At 57.8% G+C, this 26,514-nt stretch overlaps 1 protein-coding gene and 1 pseudogene across 4 annotated transcripts; both read right to left on the bottom strand.

Annotated features, from left to right (window-relative positions):
* Positions 1-1,819: 1,819 nt before the first annotated feature.
* CERCAM (cerebral endothelial cell adhesion molecule) lies at positions 1,820-15,911 on the bottom strand. 4 transcript variants are annotated; one of them, XM_047700765.1, is made up of 18 exons: positions 15,544-15,625; positions 14,182-14,362; positions 13,293-13,366; positions 12,941-13,081; positions 12,556-12,712; positions 11,810-11,957; positions 10,296-10,406; positions 9,990-10,107; positions 9,308-9,442; positions 8,999-9,203; positions 6,842-6,961; positions 6,437-6,513; positions 6,229-6,335; positions 5,257-5,389; positions 3,693-3,820; positions 3,292-3,495; positions 2,669-2,927; positions 1,820-2,156 (listed from the first exon to the last, which is right to left on the bottom strand). In XM_047700765.1, exons 2-17 carry the CDS (start codon positions 14,312-14,314, stop codon positions 2,669-2,671), a joined length of 2,250 nt encoding a protein of 749 aa, XP_047556721.1. In that variant the 5' UTR covers positions 14,315-14,362; positions 15,544-15,625; the 3' UTR covers positions 1,820-2,156. The 4 variants fall into 4 exon arrangements, with proteins under 4 accessions (XP_047556721.1, XP_047556722.1, XP_047556723.1 ...); XM_047700766.1 differs by lacking the exon at positions 14,182-14,362 and having other exon boundaries at positions 12,572-12,712; positions 12,941-13,055; positions 15,544-15,911; XM_047700767.1 differs by lacking the exons at positions 14,182-14,362; positions 15,544-15,625 and having other exon boundaries at positions 12,941-13,055; positions 13,259-13,401.
* A 4,938-nt stretch (positions 15,912-20,849) lies between these two features.
* Positions 20,850-21,030, bottom strand: LOC125084206 (uncharacterized; annotated as a pseudogene).
* Positions 21,031-26,514: the final 5,484 nt, after the last annotated feature.

Raw genomic sequence — 26,514 nt, 5'->3', positions numbered from 1 at the left:
CCTCAGGACCTTTGCATATGCTATTCCCTTGGTCTGGAATGGGCTTGCTTCAGATATCCCCACAGCTCGCCCCCTCATGTCTGAGTCTTTGTTCAGATGTTAACTTCTCAGACCATACTTGATGTTTTCTCCCTCATTTTGCTCTATAGCGCCTACCCCTCTAATATTTACTTACTTATTTCTGCCTCTCTCTCTTCTAGAATGTCAGCAGCACTAGGTCAAGAATTTTGGGGACACTTGTATGCACTGCTGTATCCCTCATGCCTAAACCTGGCTCATAGGATGGGCCCAATAAATGGTTGTTTTAGGGGCACCTGGGTGGCTTAATCATTAAGCATCTGCCTTCGGCTCGGGTCATGATCCCGGGGTCCTGGAATCAAGCTCCATATCAGGCTCCCTGCTCTGCGGGGAGCCTGCTGCTCCCTCTCCCACTCCCCCTGCCTGTGTGTTCTCTCTCTTCCTGTTTCTCTCTGTCAAATGAATAAATAAAATCTTTAAAAATAAATAAATAAAATAAATGGTTGTTTTAATGAGTGAAGGGGACACCGGAAGCCTAGAGAGAAAAGGTATTTGCTCAAGATCATCACCATCTGGAATTGATGACTTTCACTCTTGGAACTAACAAAGCACCTGGGTCAAACAATAGCTTTGACCCAAAGTCCTACTCACAGCCTGCCAGGTCCCAGGACCAAAGCCAGGCCAGCTGGACCTCATCCCCAGGACAGAAGCAAGGGGTGCCTGCCTGACTCTGCCAGGACCCCGGTGCTTGTACAACCAAGTCAAGGGACTGCCAGGGGAGGAGGCTCCTCTGAAGAAGGAAACCTAGACACGCCAGTGCCATAGACTTGTGCTGGTAGAGGCCAAGGCAAGGAGACACCTCCCTACCCCCTCCAGCTGCTGGAGTGCAGGCATTGGAGACAGGTGCTGGGCCCAGATGCCTGGCCCTGTGGAGGGAGGATGCGGAGGAAAGAAAGCCAGCAGCTCCCAAGCAAGAGAGCGGGAGAACCTGGAGCTGTTGTAGGTAGCCCGGCAGCAGCACGACAGGCGGATTCCAGATGCCCCAGGCTTCCTTTCCCCTTGTGGGACCCCCACCAGCAGAGGGCCCTGGCCCACAAAGGTCCATGTTCTGCTTTCTTTCGCCTTCTGGTGGCCACGCGGGTTAGGGCCAGAGGTGAGCCTCGGATCCATCTCCCCCATCCCTCTCCAGGGCAGGGCAGCCCCTGCACAAAGCAAAGAGTGAAAGGGGAGGAGGCTCCGCAGTCCTGGGTCTGAGCCCACCCTGCCCAGCAAGGTGGGGCTGGTGATGCCCAGGACAGCCCCAGTGTGTGAGTATTCACTGTGGACTGGGCTCCGGGTCTAGCCATTCATACCCACCCAGGCCCTGCCATGCTTCTCTTCCGTGTCCACTTCACCACCGAGCAGACTAGGACCCAGGGAGGGATGGCATCCCACCCAAGATCACCTAGCAAGGAGATGGTGATCCCAGGTCAGCCTGACTCCTCCCCCAGGCTGCCCTCCCCTCTGTGTCGCTCCAACAGCCCATCCATGGATCGGGAGCCCTTCCCTCCCAGACCTCAGGACACACCAAGAGGCTGGTCCAGGAGTTAAAAATATAAAGTGCAAACACCAGCTGGCTTTTATTGAGGGCCTACTCTGTGCTGGGTGCCAGGCCTGCAAGGGCTCTCCTCCCACCTCCCTGCACTTCCCAGTGGCCAGCGGAGAGGATGGGCCCAGGCAAGTGAGACCCAGGTGTCGAGTGGGGAGGGGGCTGGGGTGGAGGTAGAAGGTGGCGGAGGGGCCCCAGCAGTTGGGTCCACAGAGAGGGCAGGGCTCCCGGCATCTGTCCAGCTTGAAGCCGAAGGCTGGGGAGCCCCCCTCCTTCTCTCCACACCAGGCCCTGAGTCAGACCAGGCAGGGTGAGAGGGCCTGTGAGCCCTGCCTTTTCTCTCCATGACCTTCAGAGAAGGGGCCCATCTTGGAGTGGTTTCTCCCAATGCAAGAGGGAGCCAGAAGACAAAGTGGCCATGCCTAAGGTGATAGTCGGGTCTCTGTGGGGTCTGTGGCTCCTGGTGACGACTCCTGAAGCTATTTCCAACTCTGCTCCCTGGCCAGCAGCAGCCTGCTCCCGGGTGGTTCTCTGGAGTCACTGCCTGGCCCTGGTGGGACGGATGAGACAAGAAGAGAGAAGTAGAACTAGAGCCCGATATCCAGAGGCAGAGACAGAAAAAAACACAGGGCGCCTGTGTGGCTCAGTCGGTGAAACGGGTGCCTTCAGCTCAGGTCATGATCTCAGGGTCCTGGGATCAAGTCCCACATGGTGGGCGGTGGCTCTCTGCTTAGCAGGGAGCCTGCTTCTCCCTTTCCCTCTGCTCCTCTCCTCTGCTCATCTCTCTCTCTCTCTCAAATAAGTTAAAAAAAATCTTAAAAAAGAAAGAAAGAAGACACAGAGAAGGTCCAAGAGACAGAGAGAAGCGGAGAGAAAGAGAGAGAGCATGAGGTAGACAGAGAAATGCAGGGAACCACAGACAGAGACTGGCAGAGCACAGCCAGAGAGAGGGAGGAGAGAAGGCAGGCTGAGAAGGGGAAACAGAGACCCAGAGACAGCCTAGAAGGGGAGAGCACACCGAGACACACGGGGCTGGGGTCTTCTTCTCGGCCCCACACTCACCTAGAGCTCATCCCGGGGGTGGGGTGGTGGGGGGAGGCTGTGCCCACTGCTGCCAGCTAGGTCCAGGCGGGGGCCACGCAGGGTCTTGTGAGAGCCGCTCCAGCTGATGATGCGGCCGCTGTCATCGTCCCAGGGCGAGGATGTCTCCGTGTCGCTGAGCCACTCAGCGTCCCCTGCGTAGTGCGTGGGGGCAGCGAGCAACGGCCGGGCGGAGAAGGCGCGCAGGTCCCGCGGCCAGAAGTGCGCCTTGTACTGCTCGCTGTGGGGCAGCGGGGAGGCTCAGGTGGCCTGAGGTGGGCCCCACCAGCCACACCGCACGCCTGCCCGGAGCTGGACTCCTCACAGACCTCGCCCTCAAGACTGCACAACAAACTCAAGAAGCAGGGTTTCTAGTCTCCCCATTTTCCAGATGGGGAAACTGAGGCTCACAACAGGGACGGGGCTTGACTAAGAACCACACGGGCAGCCCAGAATTTACACCTAGGTTGGTCTGACTCCAGGGCCGGGCCAGGCTACTCCTTGGTGACCTCGAGTAAGTGACCCAGCCTCAGTCTCTCTGGCTGCCCTGGCCGCTGTGGGCTCCCCGGATGAGCGGACCCTGCCGGCCCCCGTCGGAGACTCACTTGGGGTGCCGGTCAAACATGATGGGCAGGAACTCGTCCACAGGCAGCATTCGGCACAGGGGCTGGGAGGCCAGCAGCTTGCGAGCTCCCGCCAGGCTCAAGACATAGGCCAGGGTCCAGTAGGAGTACCCTGCCACCACCAGATGCGGCAGCCTCTCCACAGCGGCCTCCTCCTCGGGGTTCACCTGCTTCCGACCCAGGTAGCTGCGGGTGACCCCGAGGGGAACCAGGAGTCACTGTAGGTCCCCAGGGTGTCCAAGGACCCCTTCCCTAATCACATCCCACAGGCCAGGCTCAGTGGGGAGGACTGGCCAGGCTCCCAGCAGGAGGAGGCAGAGCCCCAGAGGTCGCTCCTTGCCCCCCAGCCCCCCACCCCACTCCCGCAGGTACAGGCTGCCTACATTAGGTCCCACGGCAGCTTCTCTGCCTCCACCTCCTCCATCAGCCGCTCCAGTCGCCCCCGGAAGTTGCTCTCAAAACGCACGTCGTCCTCAAACACCAGGACCTGGGCCAGACCCCTGGCCGCCACCTGCGATAATGGGGTGGGGTGGGGGGAACGACACACAACACGGGGGTGGCTCTTTAGATGTCCCCTTCCCCCGCCTGACACTGATAGACTTTCCCTGGCCTCTGTTATATGGCAAAGGCTCAGCCCTGGCCACATCCCTCAGCTGCTCCAAAGCCTGCTGGGGCTCCCACCGCCCGGGGACTGAAGTCCTCCAGGGCCCGAGTCTAGCTCTCCAAGCAGTGGATGGCAATCATAACCTTGGCTGTGTTCACTGAGTGCTGCTAGATCCCGGGGACCCTAAGGAGGCAAGACACACGATGTCCCTGTGCTGTAGTAGGGAAACTCCAGGCCCAGCTCCTCAGACGGCCTCCTGAGCTGTCCTAAAGGAAGATGGGCTGGCTGGGGGTGGGAGGAAGACCTAAGCCCTCACGATCCCTAAGAAAAAGTATTTTTGTAACTTCTGGAAATGTGAAAAGAACATGAAATTAGCTCAGTAAATGGTGAAATGGAAGTCATGCTTCAGTCTGTTCAGGGACAGCAGAAGATGGGCGCCTGGGTGGCTCAGTTGTTAAGCATCTGCCTTTGGCTCTGGTCGTGATCCTGGGGCCCTGGGATCGAGCCCTGCATTGGGCTCCCTGCCCCATGGGGAGCCTGCTTCTCCCTCTCCCACTCCCCCAGCCTGCCGCTCTGCCTGCCTGTGCTCTCTCCTTCTGTCAAATTAATAAATAAAATCTTAACAATAACAACAAAAAGGAACAATAGAAGATAAATATAAGCTCACGTGCTCCTATTTTGGCTACAGTGGAAAGTAAAAATAAGGAGTGGATCTGGGTGCTGCCTCCTAGAGGGGACACATGCCCCTTGGAGGGCCAGTCCCCTGGTCCCTCCTGCAGTGGCCAGGCAGTGACCTCTCACCAGTGTTCACCCACTCCCAGCCCTGAGCTGAGGCTTCCAGGCCAAGCCCGAGCCCTTTCTTCTTCCCATCCCCTGGACACACAGCTCCTGTCTGCCCCAGGGCCTTTGCCCCACTGTCTTCCTCTGCCCAGAAGGCTCTTCTCACTGACCCTCGATGGTGAGGCCCACCCCGACCCCACACCAGGCCAGGAATTCTGGCCAATCCACACTCCAGGACAGTCTGTACATCTCCCCTCCATGGCAAACTTGGTTCTTCCCTGGTTTCCGTGCCCCATTCTGGTCCCTGAGCCCCCAAAAGGGAGAGAGGGGTCTCTTCCTTGTTTCCTTCTGTATTCTCAGATCTCCTGGCTCACAGGACGTGCTCCGTAGAGATTACAGAACAGACACGGCACAGGGTTGAACACACAGAAGGTTTAAAGGGCCTGACCAGGTCTTCCTTGGTTTACCCATTCACCCATTGGTTCCCCTGGGTGCGGAGCACACAGCCGTGAACAGAGTGCTCCCTCCCGCCGCAGCTCTCCCTGCGGGGACAGCGTCCTCACCTCCTCCCAGATGGAGTAGTGGCTGAGGAAGCAGCCCACCTCGCCCTTGGTCAGTGTGCGGCCCGAGTAGGGGTCCTGGTAGCCGGGCAGCAGGTCCACGCCGAGGCTCCTCATGATACTGCTGTTGAGTGTCCTGAGGGAGACGGGAATCATGGGGTGAGGGGTGCCTGGCCTGCACCCATCGGGGGCCGTCACACTGGAGTTTAATTTAAAGGTCTTGGCCTTATTACTGCTTCGTGTGGCCTGAAGACATTGGTGACAACCCGGGGAACCAGAGCCACCCAAGACCGGGGTGACTCTCGAGAGCGGGAATAGAAGACGGGGAGATGGGCAGCAGCCTGAGGGACATGCTCCCCAGGATGAACATGGGGGACAGGGCCAAGGAGAGGATGGACATCCTGCCGTCGCAAGGGCGGGGGCCCGAGGGGCCGACACCGCGGGCGAGTGCAGCCCTGTGAGCACTGGTTCCCCTGGGACTGGCCTCCACCCCCTCCCCCACCCGTCAGGGCCCTCAGTCCATGACAGAGAAGACTAAGCCTGATAATAATAAAGACACGTAACCTTTGGGATACTTCCATGTGTCAGGCCCTGGCTCAATCCTCACCAAGCCCTTAGAAGTGCTACGAGGAAGGCACAATTATGTGCCATTCACACAGCAGGGCTGGGAGGGGCCGGTGACTTGCCGGAGGTCACCCAGCTGGTAAGTGGCAGAGCTGGAACGCAAGCCTAGGGGCTCCAGATTCCAGGCCTTAAGCCATGCTCTCCTCCCTCTGATAGGCCGAGGGGGCCGCCTGGCCCCGTTTCCTCTGTCCTGGGACTCTCAGGCGGAATCATCACTCCGGCCCTGTCTGAGCACCTCCTGGGACAGCCAGCTCATTCCGCTCATTTGTCTGTTCTTCCCATCCCCAGGGAGCTCCGGGGGACCACACTGCTCCCCCAGCTGCCCAGGGCCCCGCCCCCGGGGAGCCTCACCGGCCGTCCACAGCTTCCACCACCCGCCCAGAAATCTCCATCTCCCAGAGCGAGCTTAGCATGCGCTCTCGGCGGTCGGGCCGGCGGGCCAGGCTGATGACAAACACCTGGAGGAGGCAGGGAAGGTGGGTGCGGGAGGGGTGGGTGTAGTGGGAGGAGAGAGCCCACCCACTTCTTGACCCCAGCTCTGTGGGCGGAGGGAACTTACCTCATCAAACCCCATCTTGCTGGGTCTCTTTGGGGGCCGGGACACGTGCACTGAGGCCCGCATGGGGGGCCCGTCCACTGCAGAGGAAAGTACCCCCCATCATGAATCCCTATTGGCTCTTGTCAGCAGTGACCCTGCAGTCCCAGTGCCCCCCCTTTACCCCTGCCCCCTCAGAACACCCAGGAGGAAGGGCCCTCAGAAATCACAGGATCCACCTGCCTCTTATAGATGGGGACACTGAGGCTTAGCGGGGAGAAGGACTTGCCCAGAGTCAGGGACTAAGTTAGAGGTGAGGCCGAGACCCCAAGCCCACTGCCCAGTCAGGTCCAAGGGCCCAGAGAAGGGGCCCAAGGGGGTGGGAGGCCACCGTGGCCGCAGGCCAGTGTCCTGGCTCCCAGCCCTCACCCAGCGCTTCCAGGATTAGGTGGATGAAGTTGACCTTCTCGTCCTCCAGCCCCTGGTGGGATTTCACGGGCACGTTCATGTACCCATAACGGTGCTCATTGCACACGTGGACCGTGACCCCTGTGGAGAGAGGACAAGTGAGGGCTAGGGCGGGGGCAGGGCTCTCGGGATCCAAGGCAGGCATCCTTTCTGGGACTCCGCGTCCCCTGCTGTGGAGTTGGAGGGAGAAAGGGCTTAACTCAAACAATGTCTAAGGCACCCTTCTAGCTGAGCTGGCTTACACATTCGACAGACAGGTCTACAGCACCAGCTGGGTGTGGGGGGATGGGGGTGAGCAGGACAGAGCCCTGCCCCTGGGGGTCATGGGGAGGGAGGAGGAAGCAAACTCCCATCTGACCACAGTCTTCAGGCCAGGCCATTGCCCCTACCCGCTCAAGGCCCCACCTGGAACCAGCCCCATCCTCTCATGCCCAGACCCCAGGAGCGACCCCACACCCTCTCATGCTTCTCCACGCTGCCCTCCACCCACCAACCAGAGTGGCCTTTTCTATTTCTTCAGTATTTGTTGCCTTTACTGTAATTACTTTTTTCTCTTTATCTCCTAAAAACTGCGAACTCTTGAGCAGCAGGCGTACAGAATCTGCTTAAAAGTCAACCCCAGGCCCAGCGCGGCACCCAGAGCCTGGACCAGTGCGGGGACTCTGTGGCTGGGTGCTGGAAGCCTGAATGATGGGGACAAAAGCCCCTGCAAACCGCTGACCAGTTAACAGTGGCTGACACCTGCCGCAGTGGTAGCAATGACAAAAACATGGCAACGCTTTGCTCCTCCTCATGGATTCTCCACCGGTTTGTTTTCCCTTCCCTCGCCTTTTGTGCCTGATATGTTGTTTTTTTCGTGTGTGTGTTTTTTTGGCCTCACACGTCTGCAGCCAACTCCACCAACACCTCTTGCACGAAAAAGCCAGTGACGACGCACCCCCCCCCCCGCCCCCGCCGGCCACGTGGGCCCACTGCTTACTCAGGGGCAGTGCCCCTGGGTTCCAGCATCACTTCTCCTTCTCCCTGAATTGGCCTGTGCAGTCCTCTCCAGATCCTTTCCCCAACACTGCATGTCTATGGCTCACTCTCATCTCTGGCTCTTCCACAGGATTGGATCTATCCCCACCCAGCCCAAAGACTCTGCGGTACTTTTCATCTTAAAAATAACGCCAACACCCGGGTATTTTTTTCAGTGTGCGAAGCCAATCGCACACTCCTCTGATGAGTGTTCTCAGGCTAAAGACCAGATGCTTGGGGTGCCTGGGTGGCTCAGAGGGTTGGGCCTCTGCCTTCGGCTCGGGTCATGGTCTCAGGGTCTTGGGATCAAGCCCTGCATCGGGCTCTCTGCTCGGCGGGGTGCCTGCTTCCTCCTCTCTCTCTGCCTGCCTCTCTGCCTACTTGTGATCTCTCTCTCTGTGTCAAATAAATAAATAAAATCTTTAACAAATAAATAAAAATAAAGACCAGATGCTTGCCAGTCAGGGCCACATAAGCTGGCCCTGCCTACCTTCCCTGCCTCAGCCTCTGCCATGCTTCCTCTCACTTACTGTGCACCTGTCACCTGCCTTCTTACATTGCCTGCTACCACAGGGCCTTTGCACCTGCTGTCCTGTTGCCCAAAATGTTCTTTCTGGCACTTGTTAATGCTTTCCCATACTTCAGATCTCAGCCTCAAAGTTCACACACTTCAGGAAGCCTTCCCTGACCAGATCTACTCTGGTCTAAGCTCACTGAGCATGTAGAATTAAGAAGCGTTCCTTCCCATCATGGCTGTGATCGGACATTGGTTGGTGTGATCCTTGGACAGACTGGACCAGTCTGGCAGTTCAGTGACTGCCTGACTTTACTCACCACTGTCTCCCCAGTGCCTGGCACATGGTGGGTGCTCCATAAATATTTGCCTAATGAAGGAATATGTGAAAGTGCCATGATGGGGAACCAGAAGGACATCAAACCTCCCAGGGGAGCAGGCTCAAGAAAGGCTACGACCCAGACAAACAGGAGTTTAACAGGATGGACTGGAGATTGGAGACCGGGGAAGGGCATGCAAAACAGAGGGAACAGCATGTGCAAAGCCCTAGAGGCCTCCAGGGGTGCTCACAGAGAGCTGGTCCTTACCAGCGGCCTGGCAGGCATAGGCGAAGACAATGATATCGTCGAAGGGCCAGGTGTAGTTGGGATGAGGAGGGTAGAAGGCGAGCTGGGCTGCCCCCTCGGCCCGCAAGGACACCAGGAAGGTAGAATGGACCATAGGGACCCGGAAGCAGCCCCGGCGCTGGCGGTTCTTGGTGGGGAAGTAGTCGGCCGTGCGACGGTAATAGCCCTGGAGAAAGGGGTTGCTCTCACCATGACAGAACCCCTCCATCCCCAGAACACTGCCCTGCTGCCATGGCCCAAAGACCCCGAGGCCTCCATCCCCAGCCTTACCTGGGGCGTGATCCCGCACCAGAAATTGGAGTAGTAGGTCTGGGAGTCCAGCATCGGGGCCACGACGGGCAGCCCCTGCTCTATCAGAAGCCTCAGCGTCTGGTTGTTGGTCAGAATGTTGTCTGTATCTGCAAACTTTTCAGAGGGCTTGTCACAGACCCCAGCCTTGCCTGGCAGTACCCCTAAGGAGTCACTAAGTGGGATCCCTCCAGATTGCCAGAGACCCCTGCATGTCTCCTGGGATCCAGTGGCATCCTGTCAGTGAGTTCTAACCTGTAAACCAGTAGGTCTGTTTCTGCACCAAGGATCTGGTGGTCTGCAGCACTGGCTCTGGGATCGGGGCCAGAGATTCAACCTGAATTGCTGATCAAAGAGCTTTTATTCTAGATCTGACTTTGGGAGTAGAGCCAAAGACCTATGCTGAGTTCTCATCTGGGGAACCAAGCTCAGTTTATACTCCAGACTCTAGCCCAGGAACCTAGGCTCAGTATACACCCTGCAGTCTATCTCAGGGATTGGCTTCGTAGCCAATCTGCCCTCGTGCATAGGGATCCAAGCTCTGGGTTCCAATCCAGGTTGCTAGCAGAAGGGTCCAGCCTACAGGTGGGTAAGTCACACCGAGACTTCTGTCAGGAACAGATATTGCCACCTGTGGGAAACCCATCTAGCCAGGCTTTCTTACCAGGATGTAGTCAGCCCCCCAGTCCCTGGCAAAGGTCAGGGCTTCCTGTTTCAATTCCATCAGAAACTGGTGCCTTTCTTTGGTCCAGTGCTTGGGACCCTCTTCATCTGGGTAGGACCTGAGAGGGTGAAGAGATGAGAAATTTGCCAGGGGCAGGTGCACACGGTCCCCTGTGTGGCAGGGCAGTAGATAGAGCCCTGGCCTGGAGGCGGTGGCTTGCGGCTGTCTGGCTGTCTGGCTGTCTCTTTTCCTCTCTGGGTTGTGGTTGCCGCCCCTCTTCCCAAGCACCCTTCCCCCCATCACCACCTGGGCTCCCCCTCGGGCCTCCAGACCACAGTGGCATAGTCGTCACCCACAGCGGCCAGCCACTCCTGCAGCATCTGCGTGCTGTTGTCCGTGTTGTGGTCCGTGGCACACCTGGGGACACGGGAGGAAGAAGGGTGAGAGGGCACCGCCATAGAAGGGCCAAACCCCGAGGCAGCCTTGACCCCTGGAGCACCAAAGCTGCCAAGGCTTGGGTGCTGCGGGGGAAGGACGTGTGCTACAGAGTAAGGCAAGCCCCCAGGTCCAGGGCACAGGTCTGTGACCTACTGTGTGACCTCAGGCGAGTCCCGTCCATCTAGAGGCTTCTCTCTCTCCCTCTGGAAGGGACACCAGCTGTCCTGCCTGGCTCATGGGCTGAGACACCAGAACATGAATGCATTTGAAAGACAAAGCAGCTGGGCTGGGAGGACTGCACCTTCCTTGCCAGGAGATCGTCCCTCCCCTTCTCTGAGTTAGGACCAGACAGAAGACCTGCTGCTTCCCTCCCCCCGAAAATTGTAGTAAGGACCAAACCTTCCTGCGAACATCCCTGAGAAGTGCTGGTGGGCCTGCACTCCGCAGCAGCAGAGCATAACCTCTCCTCTGCAGAAGGGGCTCCCAAGACAGACGGGGGGCACAGAGAGCTTAGCCAAGATCCCAAGTTTTAGGGGATACTGCCCCTTTAAGCCAATTCCCCAGAAATGAAGACTAACTACGTGTCAAGTCCTGTAGGGGTGGGAACTAACTCCCAAACTGTGGTAATTGTGGGCAGCCTCCCCAGGCCCGGCCTCCACCCGCAGTGCAACTTGGATGTGCTGGGGGGGGGTGGGTAGCTGGTCAGTCCTCCCAAGTCTATCCCCGACCTCAGCTTGGGACTCCTCCCTGCTTTGGCTTTCACAGACTAGGGCCTCTGATTCCAGGGAGCCCTGTGGGGACGCCTGGGGAAGAGACTCTAGGGAAGGGGCTCTGGGGGGTGGGGGGACTAGCTGGAAGGACCCAGACCCTCCACAGAGAGGCTGGAACCAGCCCTGGGAAGGAGGAGCAGGTCTGAGTGCCCACTGCAGAGGAGCACGGAGCCAGACAGCACCCTCACCTGCTCCCCAGGAACCCCCAGTTCTGCTGATCTCTGCCACGTGGGGACCCAGGGCACACCAGCCCTTCCTGCCTGCCCTGCTCCAGGTCAAGCCAACCACAGGGCCCAAGGGAGCTTGAGTTTGGGCTCTGAGGCTGGGGCAAGGGGACACAACTTAAAGCCAGAGGAGGTCCCCAGAGGAGTAGGGGCTGGAGTGAGTGTTCCGGGGTCAACCTAAGGCCTCAGAGGTCAGTCTGCAGGGCCAAAGGGATAAGGGTTCGGTCCAGGGGCTCAGGACCGGGCGGGGCCTGTCTGCCAGGGGAGGGGCCTGTCTGGGTGGTGTCTGGACCACGCAGACGGGGTCATGGGTGTGGGGTGGAGGCTATCTGTGGGGCGGGAAGGGGGGGTACATGCCCAGAGGGTGCCAGTGCCCGGTATCTCTCACCAGAGGGCCAGCCTGGCCCGGGGGTAGTCCAGCCGCTCCAGCGCGCCCAGGTAGTGGGGCAGTGAGTGCTCGGCATTGCGGGCCAGGATGGTAAGGACCACGGCGGGCAGCGGCGGCTCCTCGACGCCCGCAGCCTGGGACCACGGCCCTAGCAGTAGCAGCAGCTGGAGCAGCGGGGCGGCGGGAGCGACGGGCATGGCGGGCGCTCCGGCTGCCCCCGGGGCTCCGGCCCGGCGGAGGGGAGTGGGCGGGGCGGCCGGGGTGGGGCGGGGCCTGGGGCCAGGGAGGGGCCGAGGCAACCCGAGGAGGGGGAGGGAGCGTACCCCCCAAGACAGGGCTCGCCCTCCCACCCGCTACGCGCTGATTCTCAAGTGTCCTCTCCTGGGCCAGGGGCGGCGGAGAGCCAGGGCTCGGAGACCCGCCCCACGCGCGACCCAGGGGCAGCCCCATCCCGGCTGGGCGCCGGGGGTGGGGGGGTGAAGGGGAACCCAGGGGAGGGTCCGGGGGGACGGCGTCCGAGCAGCCCTGGCGCCCGAGAACTCTCCACTCCGAAGCCCGGTGCGTTCAGCGCCCGGAATCCGGCTGTAGTGAGCGTCCGACGCCCCTGAGTCCGGATTCCCCGGCCACCCACCCGTCCCCCGGACCTGAGCCGCAGCCCCGCGGGGCGGGACCGACCTGCCGCGGCCCTAGCCGGGCTCCCGGCTCCCGCCCCGCCTCCGCCCCCAGGCGCCCTCTGGCGGACTCACGCGGAACTTCGCAGACCTGCGCGGTGACACCCCACGGCGGGGGAGGCAGGTGGGGGTCCTCCCGGATCTTGGCGCGCCATCCAGATTCGTCCCGAGCCCGGCGTCCTCCGCGTGTCGTCCTCCTCTCCTCCGCGGTCAGCGCCGGCGCTGCTCCGGCCTTTTAAGAGATCAAAGCCCACACTCAGTCTCAGTGTAATAGGTCCAGGGGGCATCCCAGAGGCTGCACCGTGACCCGCCCTGCTCAAAGCAGGAGGTATAGCCTCCCCTGCGGCAGAGTCGGGGTCCCGAGGCCCCTGCTGAGATGGGGAGGGGGCTCCAGCTTCCCCTCGGGGAGGGCAGAAAGGGAGAGGCCTGAAGGCCCCAGTGTCAGACTCCAGCTCAGTACCTGCTGTGAACGCAGACTGGACACTTTCCCTGAGCCTCTGGTCCTCATCTGTGGATGGGTTTGCAGTGATGCCTGGAAAGAATGAATGCACTCGAAGCTTCTCTCTGCATGGAGCCTGACGCCGGGAAAGAGTTGCTGGGGCTAGAAGACAGGACTGGAGAAGAAGCCAGGCTGCCCTTCCATTCACCCCCAACCCATGGGCTGCGTGGAGGGGTTGGGGTGGGGGGGGGCTACTTTTCTATATCATCTTTGGGTCTCCGTTCAGGCTCTTTCCAGAGTCAGGGAAGAGGGTAGGGAACCAGCAAGGGATGAACTTGCCTGGTTACCGGGCAGCCTTGTAGGGGCATCGAACCTGGGAGTCCTGGTCTTCGGCGTGTCTCCCAAACTTACAGTGGGTCCCAGTCAAAGCTTTGGCGGCCAGTGGCCCTGCAACGAAAGGTCTGAGGCCTCATGGAAGATTCCCCTCCCTTGCATGGTGGCCTCTGGTCGGAAGGCATACCCAGCCCCAGAATGGGGATTCCATTTCTAAAGCCAAGTTGTGTTTGCCCCACCTGACCAGTCCTGGAGTCATCCCAGAGCCTCAGACCACCCTTTTGGTCACAGGGGCTCCCAAATTCTTCTTTGGCCTCAAGTTCTCTTTCTCCTCCTTCTCCTCTGAGTGCACTGATGCCTCCCACCGTCCCCTTCCTCCTTCCGCAGTCCATCCAGTGACCCATCCTGTCACTGACTCCCTTGCCTGTGGGTTCCCCCATCATCCCTGCCTGGGAAAACCCTGTAACCATCTTGCTTTTTGGCACAGTGTGGCTACTATAGACCCAGGATTTCCACTCTCAGCTGGACTCTCGCCCAGCCCAATGGGCCAGTTTCCATGTGCTCCTGCCCCGCCTCCTCTGCGGGACCTCACAGCTCCTGAAGCCCGCACTCCAGCAAGAAAAGAGAAGCCCTCACCTGAGAGCTCTCATTCCCAGCCTCCAAATCTCCATCCCCTGCCCCCAAACCTGCCTCAGCTCTCACTGCCTGGTACAACGGAAGACACACACCCTCCTCACCCTCCTCATGATGGAAAGGTCCCGAAGCTCCAAATGCCATCCCCTTGCCCTTCTTGGATCGTCAGCCTCCCTCTCTTCTGGGTGCTTCTTGTGACATTCCAAAGGACTTAAATCTCTCCCAGCTTAAAAGAGGAAAATGCCAAGCTGCCTGCTGGCCCCCAGCCACAGCCTTCTCTCTCTCTCCCTCCAAACCTCTGGCACGGGGATCTGTGCTTTGCTCCAGGTCTCCCTCCCTCATCTCCCATCGTGGCTGCTCTGGCCGAACTGCTCTGCCAAGACCAGGGTCCTGCTGGTCACTCCCCTCAACGGATATTGCCCTCCTCATCCAAGAGGGCTCGTTTCAGCAGCTGACCGCATGGGCCACTCTGTCTTTCTAGAAAACCCATATGTGTCTCCACTTTGTTTGTTTTTTTTTTTTTTTTTAAAGATTTTATTTATTTATTTGTCATAGAGAGAGAAGCGAGAGTGAGCACAGGCAGACAGAGTGGCAGGCAGAGGCAGAGGGAGAAGCAGGCTCGCTGCCAAGCAAGGAGCCCGATGTGGGACTCGATCCCAGGACGCTGGGATCATGACCTGAACCGAAGGCAGCTGCTTAACCAACTGAGCCACCCAGGCGTCCCATTGTTTTTGTTTTTTAAGTAAACTCTACACCCAGTGCAGGGCTCAACCTCACAACCCTGAGATCTAGAGTCACATGCTCTACCAGCTGAGCCAGCCAGGCGCCCCAAGATTCCACCTGTTCAAAACAGAATCCCAACTTTCCCCCCGCAAACGTGCTCCCCCCACCCGTGGCCTCCTCAGTCTAGAGAACGGCACCTCAGCCTCCCTGTCCCTCAAGCTGGAGAGCCGGGTGGCCCTGATGACAGACACGCCCCTCTCTCAGCCCATTCCATCACCTTGCCCGCCTTCTCAGTATCTCCTGCACGTGGTCAGCTCTTTCCTTCCTGCCTGGCTCAGGGAACCAGCACAGTTCACGGGGCCTACGGGGTCTCCCAGAGACCTGCCCTGCAAGCTTTCTCCCTGGAAACCATTCTACCTGCAGCCACCCTTTCTAAATGCCTGTGGTTTCCACCCTACAGGGACTGCCCACTGGGAGCACGGAGGCCCCACATGGGCCTTCTCCAACTCCTCTTCCCTCCCCTACCCCTCCCTTCCCCTCTAATCTCCTGCTCAAGCCAGTCTGGACAAGGTACAGTTTCCTGAACATTCCATGCTTTAGGACCGTCCCACATCCTTTTTGTTTTTTTTTAAGATTTTATTATTTGACAGACAGAGATCACAAGTAGGCAGAGAGGGAGGGGGAAACAGGCTCAGAGGCTTAACCCACTGAGCCACCAAGGTGCCCCCCCCCTTTTTTTTGCTTCCATCTGCCTGAACTGGTCTTTCTGGCCAACTCCTACAGGCCCTCTCGTATCAGCCTAAACTTGGTTCTTCTGGAAAGCCTTTTGCATGCCATGTCGGGGCCCATACCCTGACGTTATATATCCTATATTATCCCATTCATTCCACAAGAATTTATTGAGCACATATTCACTAGAGTACATATGTACTCACTACGTTGTGCAGGTAGAAGGTGCACAAGGAGGACGACCTCTGCCTCTAGGGGACTCACATTCGGGTGAGGGGACAGACAGGAAGCAAGCAAACCGTTAAGAGATAGTTTCCAAAAAAGGTTAAGTGCTGCGAGTGACATGGAACCATTTACGAACAGGGAGCAGCTCGGGGTGGGAGGCAACACTGAGTAGAAAACTCAGTGGAGCTATTTCAGGGAGCAAGGAGAGCCAGCCGGGGGCAGTTCTGGGGGAAGAGTGTTCCACAGGGACAGAACAGGTCTGGCCGAGGTCCCGTGAGGGGAACAAGCAAGGAGGACGGTGGTTGGAGCCCAGTGAGTAAGCGGAGAGTGGGAAGAGGTGAGGATCCCCTAGGGCCTTGGAACTGCAGAAGGAGTTTGGATTTTTTTTTTTTTTAATTTGATAGACAGAGATCACAAGTAGGCAGAGAGGCAGTCAGAGAGAGAGGAGGAAGCAGGCTCCCCGCTGAGCAGAGAGGGATCATGACCCGAGCTGAAGGCAGAGGCTTCAACCCACTGAGCCACCCAGGTGCCCCGGATTTTTTTTTTTTTTTTTTTTTTTAAGTGCAATAGGAAGACACCGCGGGTGGGCGGTTAGCAGAGAAGTGATGGGATTTGTCTTAAAAAGATTGCTCTGGGGGTGCCTGAGTGGCTCACTCAGTTAAGCATCTGCCTTTGGCTCAGGTCATGATCCCAGGGTCCTGGGATGGAGCCCCGTATCCATCGGGCTCCCTACTCAGCGGGGAGCCTGCTTCTCCCTCTCCCTCTGCCTGCCACTCCCCCTTGCTGCTCTCTCTCTCTCTCTGTGTCAAATAAATAAAGTCTTAAAAAAAAAAAAGATTGCTCTGGCTGCCACATAGAGGGTGGACGATGAAGGCAAGGATGGAGGCAGGAAATCCACATTCAGGGAGAGATGATGGTGGGCAGAGCCCCCAGCCTCATGGGATTGCATGCGAGAGACTGAGCGAGGAATCAGGGCGATGGGGTTTGCAGCTGGCCTGCTGGTGGGCTAGTTACTGAATCGGGAAGACCAGAGAAGAAGCTGGTGGAACGTGACTCAGGGTCTCTCTGGACCTTATTCTGAGCCACCTTCTCGACTCCCGGGAAAAGGGAGGGATCACATGCCAGATCTACCTTGCTGTGAATTCTGAGGCAGGGACCCTGATTTACCATTTTATGCCCAGCCCTAGAGCAGGGCCAGCCGGACATAGGATGGGCTCTCACTAGAAATATGGTAGAGGGGCGCTCGGGGGCTCAGTCAGGTAAGTGTCTGCATTCCACTTGGGTCATGATCCTGGGGTCCTGGAATCAAGCCTTGCATCAGGCTCCCTACTTCTCCCTCTGCCTGCAGCTCCCCCTGCTTGTGCTCTCTTGCTCTCTGCCAAATAAATATATAGTCTTTATATTTATTTGGTGGACTGATCGTGCATCTGTGTGGCCATTTCCTCTATTTTTTGCCTCAAAATATAAGAATAGGCAATACTCTACAGAGGTAATATTGGGCCAAGTTCACAGAAATGCGGAAGCGGGGTTGTCGGAGCACGGTCCCCGGACCCAGCCAGCATCAGCCTCACCTGGAAATGGTTAGAAATGCGAATTCCTAGGCCCCTCTTCATACCCAGGGAACCGGACGCGCTGTGGGAGCCGAGGTTAAACCAACAAGGCTTCTGGGCCACTGTGATGCAGGCTGAGGTTTGAAGCTGCTGTTCTCTGGGGACTCTGGCCTCATTCTCCAGGTCATGTGGATTATATGCCTGGAAAAAAATGATGGCTTGGGCCCATCTGGCTGAACAGGTCCGGACCAGCCCTGAACCATCATTTTACTAGGCTCTGGGTCACCCCCAGCCCACCCAAAACAGCATCTTCGCGGCCACCCTTCAGCCCTTGTGGTTCTGGCCAGAGCCAGGAGGTGGCGCCAGCGCCTCAGGCTTTCGTCTGGCTTTGGGCACTAGAGACCCTGAAAGAACCGTCCCTCCCCCGAGCCCTCTCCCCTCGCTGGGGGCCTCGGCCCCAAGGCCTGCGCCCGCAAAGGCTTTGTGGGGAGGCTTCCATCTGGGAGGGGCGCACCCAAGGTAGGGGCCGACCCCCTCTTCCTGGAGGTTAGGAAGTTGGGCTAGAGAAGCCCCTTGGTCAGAAATAAATTAGGGGTGTCTGGCCTGCGGGGCTTGGGGGCCAGGAGCCCCAGCAGGCGGGGACTCTGGCTATACCTGTTTACCCCCAGCAGCCTATCTTGCCCCACCTCGTGTGGAGGTGCTGCTTCTCTGCCCGTGCGCGGGGGCAGCGAGAAGGTACCTGGGGGCCCACACACGGTCCCGAGTTTAGGGGTCCTCACAGCCTGGCAGCCAAGCAAGCAAGGAACAGGGGCCCACGGTGAAGAGAATGCGTGGACGGAGCTCTTACCAGCTGCCAGCTTCACGTCTCCTGGGTTGGGGGCTCTCTGGGCCCCTGTCCTGCTTTGTGGTCAAGGGAGCCCAGCATCCTGCCCAGAGGAGGAGCCCATGCCTTGCTCCTGGTCCTGGGTACAGCTCGGCGGTTAGGAGTCCAGGAGACCCGCCTGGCTTCCCTCTTAGCTCAGGTTCCAAGCCCCGTTCCATGAGGACCCAAGGCCGGCCCAGTGCAGGCTTGACCTCTCCTCGGCTCCCCTGCCCCTCATCTCTCCTCTTTAAGGGGAGACTGAGACCCCTCGCCCAGCTGGAGTCACTCCGCTGAGACCTTGCATACGTTGGCCTCTGCTCCAGGGATCTGCCCACACCCCCTCATCTCCAGGGGTCCCACCCAACGCCTACACCCACCCCAGCGGACCACCCTCTCTCTCCCTTTTGCGCATGCCCTTGTCTCCCAGGACCCCAGATGAGGAGCTATCCTCCTCTGAGGTTCTGCCTCCGTCCTCGGGAAGCTGAGGCAAGGCCAGCTGTTTTCCCCCGGCAGCCAGCTGTTTTGCCCATCAGGGAGCAGGCCTGGCTTCTCAGCTCAGATCCTTTGCCCGGGCTGTAGCGTGGCAGGGCGGCTGGGCCCGGGGCCTGCAAGCTGTTAACTCCTCTGGGCCCAGCTCCTTTCTCCACTGCCCCGCCCCTGGGGAGCAGCCTGGGGACAGACTTCCAGAGACCCCAAGAAGACCAAGCCTCGCTCTCCCCAACCCCCAAAGCTGCTCACCTGACACCCTCTCCCTCCGGCAGAGCCTTGTCCTCAGGTGACCCCAGGTGAGAGGAAATTTCAAAGGGACAAATGGGAGCCCCGTTCAGAACAATAAAATAGTAATAGTAATAATAATAATAATAATAATAGAAGCTATCATGAACTGCACACTGCGTACCAGGCACTGTGCTAAGTGCTTTAACCATAGTCACTGACTTAATTTTCACAACGTTCTGTGAAGCAGGCAAGATTTTCATCTTACAGATGAGGAAGGGGAGATGTGGCGAGTCTAAGTGGCTTGCCCAAGCCTGCCCAGAGCTGGGGTTATAAACTGGGCTGCCCTGGTGGTTCCCCAAGTTGGAGCCCTTGGTGGTGGTGCTAGTTCAGTCCTCCCCCCACCACGAGCTCCTTGCCCCCCACCCCCACTTCCTTTTCCCGGGTCTGGGCATCCATCAGGAGGCCCATCTGTGAAATGGGGTAACTGGTGGAGTTCACAGCACCAGCTCCTGGAGCCAGGCCAGGCTCCGTGCTCAGTACCTTCCAAGTGCTTATTAGCAGATCATTCCCGTCCGTGGCCACGGGTCAGCCTGGGCTAGAATCCCAGCTTTGCTGCTTCCAGCAGCCCAGCTTTGGGCAAGTGACTTGACATCCCAGCCTCAGCGTCCAAAGCTGGAAAATATTGTGTCCTTGACTTTGTTGTGAAAAGGATAAGATAATACAGGTGAGGTGGTTGGCCCAGGACCCAGCAAGGAGGGGAGCGGATATCACCCCTTTTCTGTTAGGACTACTAACTGCAATCTGGAAGGGTCTGAGTGGCCCACCCAGCCCCGTGTCCCCCCACGCCCAGGGCGGAGCTGGCACGCAGGAGGGTTCTGTCGCCACTTGTGAATCAATGAGCCCTGGTCAGTGGAACCTCCACGCCTGCCGACCGCAGGCTACAAGAGGGCTGCGATTTGCCCAGGATCGCAATGACTGGGGGAGAGCGGTGGGGATCCCAAGGCAGCCTGCTCTGAACTCCTGCACCCCGTGGCCTTCCCTCCTGAGCCAGGAACCTGGTCTGGTGGGAGGGGGAAGAGGAACAAGGGAACAGGGACAATCCCAGGGCTGAGACAGCCCAGAAGGTGACTGGGCCTCGGCTGGGTGGGATCTCAGGGTCTGGGAACGACCCCTCAGGATGCAGTGACCCGTGCTCTCCCCCTTTGTCCTCTCCCCCCTGCCCACCATGGGTCAGCTCCCTGGTCCCAGCCTAGACATCTGGAACTGGGGCAGACAAAGGACTGCGAAGAGGGACAATAACCTTCTGTCCATTTTCAGATGCCGGGCCGGGCCTGGCCAGGGCTGGGGGCCGGAGCCCCGGCGAGGCGGTGCCAGGCCCCCCGCGGGCAGCGGACAATGTTGGCAGTGATGGAGAGGAGGCATTTCAAAGCGTTTTGTTCCCGCTGACCCCCTCCCCTCCACATCTCGCCCCGGCTCGGGGTGAGGCCCCAGCCCCACCCCCAGCCACCCAGGCCCTTGCTCCTGGCCGCTTGGGGACCGGCCACATTCTTGACCTCAGGGGAAAAGTTTAGACTTTTTGCGCGCTGGGCAACAATAACGGTGTCACAGAACTGATTTAGGAGCCGCACTTACCATCACAAAGCCACAGACAAAGAGCCGGGGCTGAGAACGCGCCGGGCTTCAGCGCCTACACCTCCAGGCACCGCCACCTCTTCTCTCCCTGGCTCTGCCTGGGCGGGACTGGGTGCCAGCACCCCCCCCCCCACCCTGAGCTCCCCAGAAGAGGACCTGAGCGGGGAGGGAGCCAAGGAGAAGGGATGGGGATCTCACGGGGGACTCGGGGGCAGTGGGGCGGGGGCTGAGTGCTGCTTCTTGCTCTGCCACCAATTTGACACGTGACCCTGGGCCAGTGTTTCCCCACTCTGGGCCTCAGTTTCCCTATCTGTAATAAGGAGGCTATACACTAGAAGGCCCAAAGCATGAGGTTCTGATCTTGCAAGGAGAGGGATTTCCATGACGTCGATGATGATGATGGCAACATGGTGATAGGGAGAAGTATTGACCCCTTCAGTTCTGGGCACTTCCCAGATGCCAGGCACTATAATCACTGACCCCCTTCTGGCCTTCATCCCTTTTTTTTTTTTTTTTAATGACAGAGACCACTCCGTGCCACCCTCTCCCTCTCGCTCTTCCAAAGGAAGAGAAGGACAATTATGGATGACAAATGGCCATTGCAGAGCTGGCTTCCCACTCGGGAGGGAACGCTGCATCCTCCTCGTGGTTTCTGAGGAACTTCTCCAGTAACAAACTATAGAAACGATCCCTGAAAAGACAGTCTTGTCCTCCCCTTGGATCATTTCCTTCTCAGCAACCTCACAAAGCAGGCGCATCGTCAACACCAGCGGACAGTTGGTAACTGAGGCTCAGAGAAGTTGAGTCACTTGTCCATGGCCACACAGCTTGGAGTCTGTGGGGCCGAGACACAGGACAGGGCTGGCTCACTTCTGATTACACTGCAGCGAGGACACAACGAGGCAGCTGGACCCTGGGGAGTTCTGGGTGGGAGGGCCTCTCCTCCGGGCCAGAAGGCTATGAATAAATAAATGTCTGATTACCCCCAGGGGGAGTTCCACTCTTGGAGCAGGTGCTTTTAAAAAACGAGATTGATTCTTGTCTGTGAACAGAGGTTGGCCTGGGCAGACACCCAGATGCAGGGGATTGGTCGAAATGACCTCTAGAGGAGACCTCCTAGGAATTAGAAGCAGGCCGGAACATCTACGGGCTCCTGGCTTTGCAGCCAGGCTATGGGTTCCAATCCCAGCTCTGATTTTTCCTGGTAGTAGGTCCATGGTGGTCAACTTCCTGCAACACTCCATGCCTCAGTTTCCCCACCTGTAAAGCTAGACTTACCCTGTAGGAGCGTGCTGACTATATAGCGAGCTACACAGGTCTTCGAATGGCACCAGACACAGCGAGGGATGCCCGTTTCTATTCAGCAAGATCTGCGTAGCCAAGTCCAATGGCCAGGACGCCTCAAGGCGGGCACTGCTAGGGCTTGATAGCATGCAGTCCGCTGTTGACCCTCCTGTGTCAACAATGGCTGTGTTTTGATTACAGGAGGAGGGTCTGATGGTCGGACACCCAGAGCAAGGGGGGCCCTGTTCTCTGGCACCTGTCAGGCAGAGGCCAATCCTGGCCTCCCGGGGGGCAGTCAGAGAAGATTATGGCACGGGTTGCCCAGCCCTGGGCAAGGTGCCCCACCCTGGAAGAGGACAGAAAGGGAAGGGGGCCCTGGGAGGTCCTGTTCCGAGTCTGCCCCTCTACACCCCTTAAATGCAGAGGGCCCAAACTCTATGTGGAAAGTGAAGAAGAGGTGGCCAAGCGTGGTGTCCACTGAGCCAACAGTACTGCCTTCAGCCTGGAAGGGGAGCCTGGTGGGTCTGAGACAGCTCCGCCAACCTGCTGTGTCACCCAGGATGAGCTGCTGCCCCTCTCTGAGCTCATTCCAAGAGTCTTTTAGAATCCAAAGTGTTCAAGGGAGACCATCCCAGGAGCCTCTCTGATTCCACAAGTCTTTTTTTTTTTTTTTTTAAAGATTTATTTATTTATTTGACAGACAAAGATCACAAGTAGGCAGAGAGGCAGGCAGAGAGAGGAGGAAGCAGGCTCCCTGCCGAGCAGAGGACCCTGGGATCATGACCTGAGCCGAAGGCAGAGGCTTTAACCCAATGAGCCACCCTGATTCCACAAGTCTAATCAGAAAATTGGCTTGGAGCCCAGGAGTAGACTCCAGCCCCTGCTCTCTCCCCTCAACCTCAGACCTCACCTCCAGCTTCTCAAGCCACCCTTCCCTGTAGCTCCCCTCACCCAAGTCCCAGCGACACAAGCCTCACGGATGGAGGGTGAGACAGCCCAGCAGAAAATGTCACAGATTCTTGGGGGTTGAGGGGTGGTTCCAGCTTCCCCCTCCCTCACTGTCTGGCTGTGGGGCCAGAGGAGAACTCACCTGGGCAGAGCATCTTGGGGTCCCCTCAGCCCGGGACATAGATGGCACTGCTGGGACCATCTCTGGCACAAGGTGACTTACTCCCCAGTTCCCGCTGCTGGAAGGGCTGGTCAAACAGGCCCTCAGGTGACAGACCGTCCTTCCCAGGCACAGATTTTCCTGGCATCTGCCTGGCAGGAAGGGCACTGGCTGGAGGTGAGGCAGTGGGGCAGGGAAAGACTGGGGGGAGGCGTCTCCTGTGTCCTAGAGGGCTTGTCTGCAGCCCCTAAACCCACTCCTTTGTGGATGCTGTGGGCCAGGGGTCCAGGAAGCCAGGGCCCTCGGGAGCCAGGAGAGGGCTGATCAGGGAGAGACTGAGATGAGCCCAGGCCCCTACCCCATCGTGGCCCCCCCACCCCGAAACGGGGCCAGTATGGCCCAGGCTGAGGTGTTTGCTTTTCCTCTCTCTACACTGACTCCATTCAGAGCAGACTTTCTCCACCCCCGGCCAGCGGCCAGCAAGCCAGGACACCAGGGAGAGATCACCACCCCCACACTCCCTCCTTTGCAAAATGTGCCCCCCCCCAATGCCATCTTCACTTCAGGGAAATGGCATCTCCCAGGACTTCATAGTTTTCGGAGGGGGCACTGCAGAAGTAGGGGGGCTGGGGAAGAAAGGGCCCACCCCAAAGGAGAAGAGGGAAAGAGGGAAAGAGAGAAGGGAGTGGTGGGAAAAGAGAGGCACGAAGGGATGCTGGGAAAGAGAAGGGGAACAGAGCGCCACAGAAGGGACTGGCAGAGAACCAGAAAAAGGGGCTCCTGGGGAGGCGGCCCCAGGAGAGGTGGGGTGGGGTGGGGAGGAGCATAGTATGGGGAGCCACAGGCAGAGACTGACCCAGGAGGCAGGAAGCGCCTTTGCAGGGCCTCATGCCTGGCTCTCTGTCCCAAGGCACTGAAAGGGCCTGAGGCCGCCCCTGAGGCTGGGCACTCCTGACTCCCACCTGAAATCCTTGGGACAGGGGTCTGGGTGAGGCTGTGACCTGGTCTGAGGCCAGGGGAAGGAGGAGGGTGAAAAGTTTCCCCAAGTCAGAAGGCCACGGAGGAGGCATCTCAGGGGGTCCTGCTCTTTGCTCTCTCTGACTGTCACGTTGGTACATAAAGAGGGTAGAAAGGTCAGCTGTGGCCTTTCAGGTCTGTGGGAAAAACTCTGCCCACTTCCCTAATGCATATTTATTGGTGTGAGCCGCTGGGGTGGGAGGAAGCCCCCTCCCCACCCGCCTCCCAGGCCAGGCCAGGTTAGCACTAAGAACTGGCTCCATGTCACCAAAATCCTACTCTTTGTCTCCAGATTGGCTCCAGAGTCCTCCCCCTTCCCTCCTCCCCTTGGCTCCCCCCAACCCCCCTTTGGGGTTGCCAAGCAACTGTGGAAGGGTAGCTGAGATATTTTCTTTATTACAAGCAAAAGCAAGACAGTATCACAGCCCCAGGAGGGGAGCAGGGTGGGGGCTGGGGCAAGGGCATCCCGTATTCTGGGGGGAACCTCACTACCTTGGTGTGCTCTGGGCTTGGACAGTGGGGAGACTCAGAGCCCCAGAGAAGGTGGAGAATGGAAGGGAATGGTGCGATGGGCAGGTCCACACACAGGGGTCCAGTCTAGTAAGGTTGAAAAAAGCAGCCCCAGCCCCTCCCCAAGTCTCCCCTCCCCCGTGAGTCCCTCACCTGTCACCCTCCAGCTCTATTTTCAGGCTAAGTCACTTCCCACCTCTGGGTCTAAGTTTCCTCCTCGACAAAATGGGAATAATGACGTGTACTACTATCTCATTTAATGCTTGCGTCGATCCCGAGATCCCAAGAGACATTTATTTTTCCCGTTTTACTGGTTAGGAAACCGATGCTCAGAGAGACAGGAAGTGACTTGCCAAGCAAGCCGGTAAATGACAGTAAGACACTTCAGCCCCAACTCCTTTTTTATTTCTTTTTTTAAAGTCAGATCTATGCCCAACGTGGGGCTCGAACTCACGACCCCAAGATCAAGAGTTGCATGGTCTCTGGACCACCGAGCCAGTCAGGTGCCCTTCCCCCATAACTCTTTTTTATAAAAAACGTTTTTTTAGTTGTGACATTAGTTTCAGGTGTACAACAGGGTGATTCCACTCTCATAGTTATGCTGTGCCCACCGCAAGGGCAGCCACCATCTGTCGCCATGCAACACTATTATAGTATCATAGACCGTGTTCCCTAGGCTGTGCCTTTCATTCCCACAACTTACTCATTCGTAACATTAACTGGAAGCTCATACCTCCCACACCCCTTCACCCATTTTGCCCATCCCCCACCTCTCTCCCCTCTACTCAAGTCTTTATTTTAGAAAGAGAGAGAGAGAGAGCCCGCATGCGCGCCCAAGTGCAAGTGGGGGAGGAACAGAGGGAGGGGGAGAGAGAATCTCAAGCAGATTCCCTGTTGAGTGCAGGAGCCTCACGTGGGGCTCGATCTCAAGATTGATGAGACCTTGACCTGAGCTGAAACCAAGAGTCAGAAGCTCCACTGACGGAGCCACCCAGGCGCCCCTACCCCACTCTAACAGCAACTTTCCTGAGGTATAATTCATACACCATGTGATCGCCCAAATAAAATGTACAATTTAGGGGCACCTGGGTGGCTCAGTGGGTTAAAGCCTCTGCCTTTGGCTCAGGTCATGATCCCAGGGTCCTGGAATCGAGCCGTGCATCGGGCTCTCTGCTCGGCAGGGATCCTGCTTCTTCCTCTCTCTCTGCCTGCCTCTCTGCTTACTTGTGATCTCTGTCAAATAAATAAATAAAATCCTTAAAAAAAAAGTTGAAAATGTACAATTTAATGGCTTCTAGTATGTTCACAGAGTTGCGCAACCATCAGCTCAATCAATTTAGGATATCCATGTCATCCCCAGAAGAATCCCTGTGCCCGTTAGCCTTCCTTCCCCCTCCCCCCTCAACTCCCCCTGCTTCCCATCCTAGGCAACCACTAATCTGCTTTGCCTGTTAGATTTGCCTGTTCTGGATATTTCTTTTTTTTTTTTTTTTTTTAAGATTTTATTTATTTATTTGACAGACAGAGATCACAAGTAGGCAGAGAGGCAGGCAGAGAGAAAGGAAGGGAAGCAGGCTCCCTGCTGAGCAGAGAGCCCGACGCGGGACTCGATCCCAGGACCCTGAGATCATGACCTGAGCCGAAGGCAGTGGCTTAACCCACTGAGCCACCCAGGCGCCCAGTTCTGGATATTTCTATAAATGGAATCAGACAATATGTCCCAGTCCTCTTCCAATAGCCCCAAGCTCACTGGGCGCTGGAGCAACTGAGTACCAGGTATCAGGGTGAACAACGTGGGCTTTGCTGTTAGACAGACTCGGGTCTAAAACTCGGCTCTGCTGCTCAGTAGCTCTCTATCTGGGGGAGGTGGCTTCCTCTCTCCGGGCCTCAAGTTTCTGATCTGTAAAATGGGTATTTCTCACAAAGCCGTAGGGATCCTAAAAAGTGTTCAGCCCAGCACCTGTGCTGACGTATAGTGGTTGTTGACTGGCTTACAATGATCCATGCATCTAGTTAGTTATCCCTTTACTGGGATATTTAATAAAGTTTAGCACTTTCTAAGACTCGGGCATTGCTCTAGGTGCCAGGGACAGAGCAATGAACAGGACGTGATCCCTGCCCGCAAAAGGCACACATGCTAGTGGGCAAATAAGACAGCGGGTGAGGAGAGGCTTACAGAGCGATATGTGTGATGAAGACGAGAGCACAGGTGATGGGATGAAGCACCCCAGGTGGGTGGAGGTCGCTTTCGTTGGGAAAGCTTCCTTGTCCT

Source organism: Lutra lutra, chromosome 13, assembly GCF_902655055.1.
Source record: "Lutra lutra chromosome 13, mLutLut1.2, whole genome shotgun sequence".
Classification (NCBI taxonomy): Eukaryota; Metazoa; Chordata; class Mammalia; order Carnivora; family Mustelidae; genus Lutra; species Lutra lutra.
This window is presented reverse-complemented; position numbering and strand designations above follow the sequence as displayed.

Bases quoted from the DNA above. Each gene is read 5' to 3' on its own strand.
- CERCAM (XM_047700765.1), bottom strand. From the start codon at position 14,314: ATGAGGAGGGCAATATCCGTTGAGGGGAGTGACCAGCAGGACCCTGGT. The intron at 9,204-9,307 runs GTAAGGCTGGGG...CCCTTTCTCCAG, and splicing joins GGTGCGGGATCACGCCCCAG to GGCTATTACCGTCGCACGGC. The intron at 6,962-8,998 runs GTAAGGACCAGC...CTCTCTCCACAG, and splicing joins CTATGCCTGCCAGGCCGCTG to GGGTCACGGTCCACGTGTGC.